The sequence below is a fragment of the Tupaia chinensis genome, unplaced genomic scaffold (genome assembly GCF_000334495.1).
Source record: "Tupaia chinensis unplaced genomic scaffold, TupChi_1.0 Scaffold143894_1, whole genome shotgun sequence".
NCBI lineage: Eukaryota > Metazoa > Chordata > Mammalia > Scandentia > Tupaiidae > Tupaia > Tupaia belangeri.
In genome coordinates, this window is record NW_006203745.1 from 293,715 (window position 1) to 308,203 (window position 14,489).

Consider the following 14,489-nt stretch of genomic DNA (forward strand, 5'->3'; position numbering starts at 1 on the left):
CTTTCCCTAGCTCTCCATCTGCTTAGAATTCTGGGCATGCACATAAGGTGTGTGGTGTTTTTCAGACCAACCCAGATATCTGACCCATGGTTAGTAATGTGCCTTCCAACACCGCAGTTCAGTAAGCTACTAACAGCATCACCAGTACTGAACCTTTTAATAAAGATTGCTAAAAAAAACCTTTGAAAACATAAAGAATATTGGAGGTTTGTTTTTGTTTTTGTTTTCTGTTTTGTTTTGTTTTTAGAGAGGTTCTTTTCTATAGGGCATGTGTGCTTGCAAAGGAAGACAGAGACAGAGAGACAGAAAGCGAGAAATCACTCCAGAGGGGATGGCCACACTGGGATCCCTTCTCCTCCATTCTCCTTTCAAGATCTTGGGCATGTACACACACTCACCCAGCATAAGTTTAAGCCACCAGGTCCGGGATTTGAACTATGGTAGACTACATGGGAGTCCAGTAACATAGCCATTAAGTCAACTGCTAGTACCAAGAAAAGTGGAGATTTTTAACAACAAAAAACATGTGCTTTAATGTAAGATAGCAAATCACTACACTCTACTGGGAAAGAAGAAAAAATTAACATACTTGTAATTTTTCTTCTATGCATCTAGTAGTTTACTCACAATATTATTCTTTTTACATTGTCAACATTCTCAACACTTTTTTTTCTGATTTGTAATCAAAATTACTACAGCAGTTTAGTTTGAAAATATATTTATATGAAGTACATGCTCACCATCAATCCTTTTTTCATGGCTTTGCCAGGTCTGAATATTGTTTTTCTTGCCATCCCCATCCCTAAAGCTAGATATACCTATAGTTTAGAGTCAAATTGTCAGAGCTTTATATGAAAAATGCAGCCCCTCTTCCATTAGCCCTGTTTCCTATTTCTTGGAGACAACCACTTTCAATTCTTTAAGTTAGTTATTAATATTGTTATATCCTAATTTCTCAGTTATTGGCATTATCTACTTATTTTCTACTGTGGATGATGAGGATTTCATAGCCACTCATACCATGGCTATGTCCTAGCATCCTGGGAATTATCTCCATCTGTCAGATTTAACATCCTAATACCTGGCTTCCATACTTCCTTTTATTATTTCAATCATCAGTTGTAGTGAAGCAGCATAATATACCAGGAGCTTTCTAAGAAAGGGTTGTGACTGGGAAGAATACATTGCTGACAACTCACATGTCTAAAAATGTCTTAATTTTATCCTTAACTTTAATTGATAATACTAGATTTCAGGTTGGATAGTTTTATCCCTCTGAATTTTAACACTAATATTCTACTGTTTTCTTGCTTTCAAAGTCTTTGCCAAGAAGTCTGAGGGCATTTTGAATCTAAAGTTGCTTGTTTTTTTTTTGTTTGTTTGTTTGTTTTTGGGGAGGTTTTTGCTATAGGGTGCATGCGCTTGCCAGACAGACAGAGAGAGATAGAGAGACAGAAAGCAAGAAATCACCCCCCAGGGGGGTGGCCACACTGCAATCCCTTCTCCTCCATTCTCCTCTCGGGATCTTGGGCACGCACGCACACGCGCCCAGCGTGAGTTTTAAGCCACCGGGTCCGGGACGTGAACCGCGGTCGACTACATGGGAGTCCAGCGACATAGCCATTACACTAACTGCTGGTCCCGAGTCTAAAGTTTTTGAGTAAAGACACTTCTACCTCTGTCCTCCACCTTCTGAAACTTCATGGATTTTTTTTTCTTTGTCCTCAAGTAATTTGAGCTTTCATGGTAGTGAGACATAGTCTAGATCATATTTTTATCCATTCAGTGGATCATTTCAACCTGCAAATTTAATATACTGAGTGCCTGGAAATTTTCTTAGATAATTTCTTTGATGATTTCCTGTCCATTAATTCCTTCTGGAGCTCCTCTTATTTTAATATTGGACCTTGTAAATACTGCCTTTATTATTTTTTTCTTCCTTTTTCTATTTTCTACCCTTACTCTTTTTTTTTTTTTTTTAAATCACCTTCTGGGTGATTTTCTCAAGATAACTTTTCAAGTTTTCTATGGAATTCTTTATTTCTACTAGTACATATATTTAGTTTCTAAGATCTCTTTTTTATTATCTAAATATTCCTTTATATAACACATTGATCTTATTTCTTCCAAAAAAACTTCTCTGGATTTAATGTCTTACATATTTTCCCCTAAAAAAATTATTTTCCTTGAAGATTTTCTCCACTTACTTGGTTGTATTTCATATTATACACATTTCTCAAATATATATTGACCATTTGGTATCTGCTAATATTTAATAATGGTGGTCAAAGAGCTGATCAAATTCTCTATGTGTGTGTGTGTGTGTGGGGGGGAGTGCCTGCTAAAAATTGCTTTTATTATAGCTGTTCTATCTATCTATGTAGTTGCTTTGTTGAAAGAACCTTCAGAATGCCTGGTTGTTTGGCTTTGATTAAGCGATAATAATACCAGTGTGATTTATGTGAGGTTTAAGGTTAAAAACTCTCCTGACAACCATTGGGTCAATATTTTTTTGATCTAAGATCCTGCTGAGATTTTCAGCTTTGAGCCCCCGTGAAGTTAAGATTTATCATAGTAGTTTTGGTGATCCATTCTAGATAGATCAGAATTCTCAGATCAGGAAAACTCTCTTTTTTGAATGGATATAATTCTGGCTGTTAGCTCTCTATAGTCAAATTGGGAATAGTCTAGCATACAAATTTGCAAACACTGCACTTGATTTCAACTGTGTCTCAGTTTCTCTTGTCAGACACTTTTAGTGGATGAAAAAAATCATCGTGCTAGCAGTTTTAATCAACCTTACTGATTTTTATCCCACTTTCACCCCTACTCCCAAAAGTTTTGGGTACCATATAGGGTTCTTTACTTACTTCACTGCTGTATTAGGGCTCAAGTTTCTTGGGTTTGCTAAGCTCTTCACCCCTCACTTATCTGTTTATACCTTCCATAATGCTGTCTGTTCTCCCTTGCTATTGTTTTGGTGGGTTAACTTCTTTTAAACCAAAACCCAAACACTTTCTGTAATTTTAAGGGAATTTTGGAAAGAAACATATTTAGATGCATTTATTAAATTCATCATCTTTAACCGAATGTTAGTGATTCCTGAGTTCTTTAATACTGGGTTGTAAAAGTCATGACATATTTTTTGTATGCAAAAATGCGTCATGACTTTTCTGACAACTCAACATTTTTTATCTCCAGGTTGACTATTTGTATTGTTAAAGTCATTCCTGTACTGTATATAGTTACAGAAATTCTAGATAATTTACATGTATAAGAATATGTAGGCAAAACTTATTTACTTACATTTTTTCCTCATAACAAAATATTTTCTATAATTTTTTTTGCCCATTTAGTGCACTCAAGAGAAGAGTCTGCAAATTACTTTTTCTCCCTGCCTGAATTTTTTTTTAATCCTTTGGATTCACTAAGTGCAGTCTGTCTTAATGTTCATCTTTCAATTTTTCTTAGACTACAATGTGCGCTTTTAAACTACAGATTGAAATTCATTTGTTCAGTTCTTTTTTCAGGAACACCAATTACGTATTTGTTGGGATTTGTTGCTTTTCATAAGGTCTATTTCATAACATTTTCTAAATTATCTTCACATTATTATGTGAAGCATACTTAATAAATGGTAACGATTTTTATTCAGGGTCTGACAACTGATCACTCTAGACAGAAATCTTACTATAGTACATAGTCCTTTGTGTCTCAGCCAAGGAGTTTCTCATCCTTCTGACCTTTGTCTAACACATATATTTCTATTATTTGTCCTATAACATTCAGGTCACCTAATTAACTGTATCAGGAAGATTCATAAGGGTTTATCAATATCTAATATGTGCAAAATACATATCAGTTGGCATTACTATGTGATCTATATCTAGTTTAGAAGTTCATTTAATTTAAATAGTTGTTATGTTACTTTTTATCTTTCAGAAAACAGGACCTACTACTATCAAGGAAGCTTTAAAGTGCTGAATATTCCATATAACAGAAATTACGAAAGGGAGACATCACCAGAAAATAACTACCTTAGTAAAATTCTTGAGACGAAGGTAAGCTAGTATTTTCCTGTATTTGTTTCACTATTAATTCTCTGGGTATAAATAATACTGAAATTTGATGTTTGATTCATATTTTCTTTTAACAGATGGTTGATGCATTTCACACTTCTAGCATTTACAGACAATATATCAATTCTCAAGTCATCACACTGGTGTAAGTAACTAACATTAATTGTCAGGAAAAAGATCAACCTACATGCATGCCATTATAGTTGAAGTTCCTTTGTAAAAAGAGTCTAGTGATATGTTATAGTCACTAATGAATAAGCTGGTAATATCTAGCATTATCCTAAGAATCACACTAATTGTTTCATATAAAAGCAAAGCAAACATTGGGGCTATATTGTTAAGTTTATGTGATTTACTGGGAATGCATTTATTCTCAAATTATAGATGGCTCATCCTTCTTCTTTCCTAAGTATTTATATACAAAAAACACTGAATGTTTCCTTCTACTAATTTTTTTTTTCATTTTATATAACTTTATTTATTTATTTTTTAGCTTGACCAGAGAGGAAAACAGAGAGAGAGAGAGAGAGAGAGAGAGAGAGAGAGAGAGAAAGAGAAAGAGAAAGAGAAAGAGAAAGAGAAAGAGAAAGAGAAAGAGAAAGAGAAAGAGAAAGAGAAAGAGAAAGAGAAAGAGAAAGAGAAAGAGAAAGAGAAAGAGAAAGAGAAAGAGAAAGAGAAAGAGAAAGAGAAAGAGAAAGAGAAAGAGAAAGAGAAAGAGAAAGAGAAAGAGAAAGAGAAAGAGAAAGAGAAAGAGAAAGTGAGAAAGCAAGCTGCCAGGTCTGGGACTTGAACCACGGTCTGCCATATGGGAGTCCAACACCCTTAACCACCATGTTACCTGCCAGCCCCACCTTCTACTAATGTTTGATGATTTAACGTTTTTATTTAGCTGTAGCATAATCATAAATATTGCTTTCTCCTATCTTTCTACTTCCAAGTCAGCTAAACACCTTATATAACTGTTCCAAGAGTTTTTGTTATAGGGTAGAAAAGAACACACCTACACTAGGCTTTGATGCTAAAGACAATCATCTAGCCACCATAACAGGAAGTATAATAAAATAGCTATGCTGTGTTCCATGTGTATAGGTTTGGAGTAGCGTGGAATATCAGAGGGAGCCCTAGAAAGTACTCAGACAATCTGAACCCAGGCTTTGTGACTTAGCTGCCCTAGTGTCGTGAGTGGGTCAATAAATCCCCTATTTTATGAAATGTTAAGAAAAAAACGTTCCCTGCCTTGCTCATAACTGTGCTCAGGATCAAAGAGATAACAGGTGAAAATATATGCAAATAAACACATTTCAAATGAAGACAATTATTGTTTTTACCTCCATCAGTGCCACCAGACTATATCTATCCTTATTTCCCTGCTCCTGGGACTATACAGCTTCTGGAATTAAAAAAAGAATTAAGGTCCCAAGTAGCATTAACCTGGGTGCTGACTTTAGTACTCGATAGAAGTGACAGACTGAAGCTGAGGGGGTCTAAGTATCTCCCAGAGACAACTATAATTACCGGAAGGCTTCTACTTTGCTCTCCCATGCATGTAACTTCTGGTATCTCTAGGTAGCATAGGCTCAGAAAAAGTTATGGAGACGTCACAGGACAGAGTTGTTTTTTAACTGTGGTACATACTGTTACAATAATCAAACTTGCGTAAGCTGAGTGTTTCCTAAGAGTCGTTATTGATTTATACGTTAAAAGGTTAAGCATCCTCTAGCAAAACCCAAAGCATAATACTGCCACTTCAGCACTCACCTCAGGACTCCTTGACAACTCCTACATGCCCATTGCTCAGCCTCTTGGGCTGGCCATCTCTTTCCCAATTCCAGATAAATATCTCCTGAATACCAATTTCAGATTAATCTCCCTCAACCACAGTGTTATTTAAAAACTTCTGTCATTGCTACTTCTTGGCTAACATTGAAATCCCTCCTTCCCTTGAGCCCAATCTAGACACTGTACTCATGAGATGTCTGGGTCTAAAGTTCCTAATATAAAGAGCTCAGGTTATAGAGTCAACTGTGCTAAATCTGAGCCCTAGTTTAATAGCTGTGTACTTGAGCATATAACATAACCTCTGAGATCCTCATTTTTTTTCCTTGTGTGTAAAATGGAGATAATGATACCTGGGCTGCACGATAATTGTGGAGACTAAGTGTGTTAATTAATGTGGTAGCGAAGTGCCTGAAACATAACAGATGCCCACTAAATGCTAATTAATGTAACTGGCATCCAGTTAGTTTGCGGTACTGTTACTCCTCATCTCTGATGAAATGATCTGCTGGATGATGAAATAGCAACAGCAGAAGGTCCAGTGTGTATGTCATAAAAATTTTTATAATCCTTTAGGTAAAACATGACTTACCTCTCATTGGAATATGTCCAAGTAAGAGAAATATGGTATTGCTTTTGCTATACATAATTTAGTGATTTGCACACATGTCTTATCTCTCCTAAAAGTCTGGAAATTCCTTGAGGGTGGGAATCATGTCTTAGACTCCCTTGTATCACCCAATAGACACCTACCAGTTGCCTTTCTATAGTAGCTGCTTATTGAATGACGGATGAGTGCATACACAAATCTCAGTTCTTAGGCGATAGCTGTACCCTGAATCTCAGGCCTTTCTTATTTCTTCAGAATTGTGCAACTACTTGTCCTCTAGCCTGACTAATATAATAACATTCATGTTGTCATCAAGTAAATTTAGGCAGATGGATGATTCTGTGATTAACCTAAAGTGAAGATATGTACTACACAAACCTGGAAAAGAGCAGAAGAAATCAAGCTAGAAAAGATCAGGGAATAAGGGCGAAAAATGCTCTTTTTTTTTAGCAATATATGAAACCTTTATGTTGTTTCCAGTCCTGATAACGACAACAGTGTGACAGCACATATATGGCTGGTATTCAAGGCTCCCAGATCAACAAAGGACAACACAAGAAGAAGAATTGAAAACGTCTTACATCAGATGCTGAAGAACCAGTCAGGATCCTTGACTACAGATCCTAATTCTCTTAGGCTCACGGGTAAGCTCACATATTAGAGAGGAGAATTAGTTCATCATTTTATCACGTATCACAATTACCAGACACAAAGCTGATCTTCTATATTTTTTTAAATTAATAAGTGGCTGTTTTATACCAGAGCAATTATTTGTATTCATTATTAAAAACAATCACAATAAGGTCATGCCTTATAGTTAGTTCTGGGTGGAAGAAACATTTTTGTCATTCTAAAGCAGATAGTAATACTTAATATTAAACTCAGATATTAGTTTTTGTAAGCAATGGTGTGTCTTCTTATTCATTTCATAATTTTTTATCCATGAACACAAGTCTGACTTTAGGCATAAACCTCAGTGAATAGAATGAACATACTATAAAGTAGCACCTAACTAGGGCTATATAGCTTAACTGCAGTCATCAAATAGGTATTTCTAATGCCTTTTTTTTTTTTCTTCTGAAATTTTTTTTATTAATTTACATTCATTCCCTGAGCATCATCACAACATTCTAAATGTGGTTTCCCATCTAGAATATACTGTATAGTGGCTTAGTAATGCATGTTCTCATCCATAATATTCCATTTCTACTTTCATATATATGTTTTTTTACCCCATGTCTAGCCCTCTGCCCTATTCCACTCTCTTATTACACTATCTCTGCTGTCTACAGTTGTCTTCAATCCCTTTTCCCCCAACATTTCGTTGGTCACACAATATCATAAGTAATCTAACTACTTTCAATAGCAAGATCAGCCGATGGTTTCAAGAAAAGCAGTTTTGAACTGGTAAGGATATTTCTTTGAAACTTAAAGCCTAGAAACAGGTTAGTATTCTGTTCAAATAGTAGGAACATGAATCTATTGATAGCTGAAGACAGGACAAAAGTCCTTAAAACCAGACAACAAAGCTTAGAAGAAAAGCAGCAATATTTTAGTCAAGTCGTAGAATACTGTTTCATCAGTTCAGTCTCATGTACTTAATCTTTCTTCTGTATCTGTTGAGGTTCGATGTTCCAGATTGAAATCTGGGATGTAATACTCAACTCCAGCTTTTGGCCCTACAATTAAGTTGCCCATTTTCTTAGTTTCTGAACTCTTATTTCTGTGTGTCTGCATTTAATTTTACTGACATAGCACTCCCTTAAGAACTTCTTGGAGATCCGGTCTGGTGCTGGTAAATTCTTTCAGGTTTTGTTTATCTGGGAAAGTTCGTGTCTTTTCTTCCCAAATGAACGATAACCTTGCTGGGTACAGAATTCTCGGTTGAAATTGCTTTTCCCTTAATACTTTGAATACATTTTCCCATTCTCTCCTCGCTCTCATTGTTTCCGATGAGAGGTCTGCCGTTAGTCTGATGGGATACCCTTTGTAGGTAACTTGCCTTTTTTCTCTTGCCAGTCTTAGTATCTTGTCTTTGTCTGTGGTTTTGGTCAATCTGGCTATAATGTGTCTTGGAGAAGATCTTCTTGGGTTGATTCTATTTGGGGTCCTCTGTATTTCTTGGGACTGAATCTTTGAGTGCCTCTCCAGGTTTGGAAAATTTTCTTGTAAGATTTCATGGAATAGATTATCAATGCCCTTATGAGTCTCTTCACCTTCTGGGATGCCTATTATCCGGATGTTTGGACGTTTGATGGTATCTAGTACTTCTCGCATATTATTCTCAAATTTTTGGGTCATTCTCAGTCTTCGTGGTGGATTTTTCTAGGCCAACCATTTTCTCTTCTACATTAGAGATTCTATTTTCTGTATGATCTAGTCTGCTTTTAATACTTTCAAGGGAGATTTTGACTTCTTGTATTATAGCCTTCATCTCTAACAGTTCCATCTGATTCTTTTGTAAAGTGTGAAATTCCTCTTTTAGATCTAGCATGAATTTCCTCACCTCCTGGAACTCTTCAACTCCTTTCTCCTTCCTCTTCAGCAGTTCCTTGTCTCTCTTCTCTTCCATCTCTGTTAGCTTTGCCATTATGAATGTTCTGAATTCTTTATCAGACATTTCCATGATTTCCATTGAACTGTGTGTGGATAAAGAGGAGCTATCCTTTTCCCTTGTGGGAGAGGTATTTTCCTGCTTCCCCATATTTCTTGTGGTCCTGCAGCGATTTCTAGTCATCTGGTGGATGGTCGGTATCTTCCCAAACTTGGAAGTTCAATCACGCGAGTTTTGGATGCTGGAGGCCCAGTTATCAGTGGGACATCTTCCTTTCTCCCCAAATGGCTAGATCACAGGAGCCATGGAGCTGTCTGCCTCTTGAAGAAGGGCTGTTCACGCGAGTTTTGGATGCTGGAGGCCCAGTTATCAGTGGGACATCTTCCTTTCTCCCCAAATGGCTAGATCCTCATTTCATAATTTTTTAAAACTTTCAAAAACAATACAGGATCTGCAACTACAAGACAAGTCACTTTTTCTAAAGTTTTTGGTGAAGAGAGTCAGGGAGAGCCAGAGAGAGTAAAAGTCAGAAATCACACCCCGGGGGGGATGCCACACCACAATCCCTTCTCCTCCATTCTCCTCAGATTTTGGACACACACGCACATGCACTCAGCATGTTTTAAGCCTCTAGGTCTGGGACTTAACTGTGGTCAGTCATGTGGGAGTTCAGTGTCTAACCTATATGCCACTTATTGGCCTGAAAAGTCCTTTTAAACGTTATTTTCATGTACTGATAAGAATAAGATTTACAAGTGAGGACTTCTTTAAACAAACAAAAAAACTATCAATTTTTCTCTTTAGATTATGTAGAATACAATTTCGACTAAATAAAAAGAAGCTTCTCACTATGAAGATTTTATTTCCATATCATACATTCACATATTATAAAAGAATAATTCCAATGAGCAGGGTTGACTCCTTATATTAACACTTAATCCTGAGATTCCAAATTATTTATGGATTCTTCTGCTCTGCTAAATGGAGTGTCTTACTCCATTGCCCCAGGGGGCAGGGTGTTGGGTATTATATTTACTAAACACTTTTTGCTTTATTTTAGAAATCAGTAAGGTTGATGCTGAGAAGATGATCAACAACCGTAAGTTCATTTAACTTTTTAATTAAATGCATGAGATGATCTAAAACATAATGGCCAAAATTTGTTACTCTAAGTAAGGCACAGTTCAAAGTGCTTTACATACACTAATTTATTTAATCCTCGCAACAGTCCTAGAGATAGGGATGATTATGACTCCATTTTAGACAGGAGGATTCTGAGGCACAAAGAACTGAAAATAATTGCCTAGATTCATCCAGCTTATAAATGATGGGGTCAGAATTTAAACTCAGGGAGTCTGGTTAAAGAGAGCCCGAGACTTAAGGATGACTTTGTCTACCTCTCACGGCTTATGTGTTTTGTAAGTGCTACTGCATCTTGGAGGTACTCTGCTGGGTATGGAGGTGATTCAGGGGCTGCTAGTCATTCCTGCAAAGATGACCTACTATTCCTATCTGTTCAAGACATTGTCAGATATAAGCATCCAAGGACAACTCAGCACAATTTCTTGCTTGTAGTCAAATAAACATTATCTTCCTGCTCTCAATGAAATAAAACTGACCTTTCCTGACAGGCTGTGGGAGACGAGCGAGGATGTCAGCCACGTACGATAGAATCAAGGGAGGTTCCAATGCTCAGGAAGGAGAATGGCCATGGCAAGCAAGTCTCAAAATAAATGGTCGGCACTACTGTGGGGCGTCATTGATCAGCGACAGATACCTGGTGACGGCAGCTCACTGCTTTCAAAAGTAAATTCATTATGTTGCCCGAGGCTGGGGAAGACCAAATGCCCAGGGACAGTTCCAGTTTGCACCTATAATCCCTGCTTAATTGGTAGTAGTACTCCCTTTCATTCTTGAAAGTGTGGCCCACCCTGTAAGGCAATGGTTAAGCACTATGCAAAACATGGCTGATGGGGGATGAATCATGGCCCTGGCAGCAAAACACTGGGTACATACATGTGTATCCAGAATCCTGACAGGATGGGCAACGAGGAAGGAATGCAGTGTGAGCAGGTCCCAGTTAGGGGTGCTCTCTCTCTCTCCTTGTTGATCTCATTCCCAAGTGTGTGTGTGCATGCTCAATTATGAATAAAGGAAAAAAGTGTTTTCAAGTGTCCTGGTTTGGAAGATAATTGTATGTTAAGCTTAAGACTTCCCTGCTTTACTAGTAAAAATGATAAGGTCATTTGTCCTTTTTGTTTGTTTTTAGTGTGCTCACCAGAGACAGAGAGAAAGAGATAGTAGAGAGAGAGAGAGGACACGTTCAGAAATCACCCCCTGGGGAGATGATGGCCACGCTGCGATCTTTTCTTCTCCATTCCCCTCTTGGGACTCTGGGTGTGATTTTCAAGCCACCAGGTCCAGACTTGAACCATTCAGACAGCCATGTGGGATCCCAGCACCTGCTGGCCTGCCCCCGTATATAACAATATGGCTTTCTTACTTTTAAAGGATAGTAGTAATCTGTTGGTCTTAGGAACCAAAAAATTTGTGCAACTCCAAATAAAAGTAATAAATATATTCTCATCTATAATAATGTTATTCAATGTTGATATTACACCTTTTTATTATATGATTCTTTTTTCTCATCAGTTTATTTTTCACATATCCTAAACTACTTGTAGTTGCTAAAATATATCCTGTTTCATACCACTCTCCCTTTTTGCACATATGTGCTCTCTCCTCCTCATCTTTTAGACAAATTTAACTCAATTCTATAATCTCCTTTAAAATGCTACTTTTCCCATGAAATCAGTTCCCTTCATCAAATGGATTTAAGCCTTCCTATTTAGTAGTCCCAATAATTATATACATAATAATTTAAATAATTATTATAATTGCCCATGTTTATTATCATCTTTTATTAGACTTAAGCATATTGAAAATATGGCTATGGGGGCTGGCTCTGTGGTCTGATGGTTAAAGCAGCTGGATCCTATATGCCTGACCATGCAGTTTGAGTCTCAGATTGAGTGGCTTAAGAAACATGCCAGGAGTGTGCGGGTGTATGCCCAGAATCCCGAAAGGAGAGAAAGGTGGACGAGGGTAATTACAGCATGAACATTGTCCAGGGTTTGGTTGGATGGTTTCTTCTCTTCCCCCTCTCTGTTTTTCTGCCTTACCTTATCGAGTGCATGAACTTTGGCCAAAAAAAAAAGGAAGAAAGCAATATGGCTACTTCTTTTCATTTCTATATTCCTGTTAAATTACATAATGTATGGTGCAGCAACAGGGGCTCAAACAAATTTTTTAAGTGAATTTAATAAACTCAAATTATATCATTGTTAATAGGCTACAGAGCAAGGAACTGTAAATGTCATGAAAAGAATACAGTAGATGCAAAACATATTTGTATTATTTTCAAGTAAAAACAGGTTTTGATTTTTGTTCCTCTAGGACAAAAAATCCAAACAACTATTCTGTCAGTTTTGGCACTAAAGTAAATCCCCCCTATATGCAACATTATGTTCAACAAATCATTACCCATGAAAACTACATCCAGGGTCAACATCATGATGATATTGCAGTTATACAGCTCACTGAAAGAGTCTTATTTAAGAATGATGTACATCGAGTTTGTCTTCCTGAAGCTACACAGATTTTCCCTCCGGGTGAAGGAGTTGTTGTTACAGGATGGGGAGCATTTTCATATAATGGTAAGTCCAGTGAAAACTTAACAGAGTGTGTAATTAGAAAAATTAATGATCTAGCTACAGAGTCAAAGGCATAATGTCCCTCCATATACCCATTACTCCCTGGTGATCTCCCAGGGAAAGGCACATATAGAGTTAAGATTTTTCAAGTTGCCTTGATTTGAAACACTCCAAGAAGACCAATTTGTTTGTAGAGGCTTTCTAACCTGGAGAACCTAAATGAGAGAGTTTTAGTCCAAAGATGTAGAAGAGAGAAAAGGGCCTAGAAAGGCATCATATAAAGATATTTAAATTATACTTTGAACATTAAGTGAAGGAAATGAACTGAGTGAATTTTTTCATCCTAAGAGTAGGCAACAATCAAGCAGGAAAAGCAAGTTTTCCATCCTGCTCTGTTTTAGAGCAGTTCTTTTGCTAATTGTGTTTACTTCCTTTAGGTGAATACCCAGTATTACTTCAGAAAGCACCTGTGAAGATTATTGACACAAACACTTGTAATTCTCCAGAAGCATATAATGGTTTGATACTGGATACAATGATGTGTGCTGGGTACATGAAAGGAAATATTGATGCCTGTCAGGTAATTCTGGACATTACTCATATTGACCAGAAGGTACACAGATAGCTGATATTATTTTGTGAAGAATTATCCACATGGAGACAATTCTATGCTTCAGTTTTTCTGAGCCTTCACAATCCCATCAAAGTTCCTATTTGCACTAAAACTCCTATATGTAATATGTTTTTAAGTGTTTAACAAATATTTACACTACACTTTCTCTGAGTCAAGCACTGTCCTAAAGTCCTTTATAAATAATAGTTCATTCATTTAATCGTCATTACAACCTTATGATGCATGTACAAACATTATGCATATTTTATAGAAGGGGAAACTGTGGCAGAAGAAAGTTAAGTAACTTGCACAAGTTCACACAGCTAGTAACTGGCATACAAGCCCAGGAAGTCTAGCATCACACTCTACACTCTTAACCAAACTTCAATGAAGGATCATTCTCAGAAGTATTTCAATTACATTCAGCCCATACCCAAATTGCTTTTACCTTCTTACCTCTTTCATAGCTAGGATTCTGGTTACTTTTCTCAGACATAAACCCTAAACTTCAAGTACATTCATATCATATGCCTTCTAAAATCTTTCTCACAGTAGAGCTTGCAACTTATCCTGTCATGCCATTGAGTTTTAGGTAAACTCTAGACAGTACCACGGAAGACATTCTGGTCTGGGTGACACAGGGATTTACATCTTTTTATGCTCTCTATAAAGCATTAATCATTTACCACTTCTTCTGGGCTTATTTGGTATAAATATCTGAAAGGACGTTTTCATAATGATAAATACTCTTTTTTTAATTTAGGGTGACTCTGGAGGACCACTAGTTTATCCCAATTCTCGAAGTATCTGGTACCTTGTTGGAATAGTGAGCTGGGGAGTTGACTGTGGTAAAATCAATAAGCCAGGGGTCTATACGCGAGTGACCTCCTACCGCAACTGGATTGCCTCCAAGACTGGCATCTAAGAGCAAAACATCTTCCAGCAACTACTGTAGGTCATTTTTGCCTGTTACTGATAAGCCTTATTTAACATGCATTGTAAATTAGCATGTACAGGGCTGTTTTGAAAGAACTTTGTCCTGAGGGAATATTTATAAACTTTAGTTTCAAACTGACCTGAAAACAAAACAAAATGATCTCATTTTTGGTCTAGAAGAGACTAAGCAAATAAAGTAATCCCATCG

At 36.9% G+C, this 14,489-nt stretch overlaps 1 protein-coding gene across 1 annotated transcript in view; it reads left to right on the plus strand.

Moving 5' to 3' along the window:
* LOC102497531 (transmembrane protease serine 11B-like protein) overlaps positions 1-14,270 on the plus strand; it is a 17,827-nt gene extending 3,557 nt beyond the window's left edge. The window contains exons 4-11 of the mRNA XM_006165329.1: positions 3,943-4,061; positions 4,157-4,224; positions 6,946-7,109; positions 10,080-10,118; positions 10,651-10,825; positions 12,476-12,735; positions 13,170-13,312; positions 14,109-14,270. Coding sequence (XP_006165391.1) covers positions 3,943-4,061; positions 4,157-4,224; positions 6,946-7,109; positions 10,080-10,118; positions 10,651-10,825; positions 12,476-12,735; positions 13,170-13,312; positions 14,109-14,270 — 1,130 coding nt within the window. The remainder of the gene's footprint in view (positions 1-3,942; positions 4,062-4,156; positions 4,225-6,945; positions 7,110-10,079; positions 10,119-10,650; positions 10,826-12,475; positions 12,736-13,169; positions 13,313-14,108) is intronic.
* Positions 14,271-14,489: the final 219 nt, after the last annotated feature.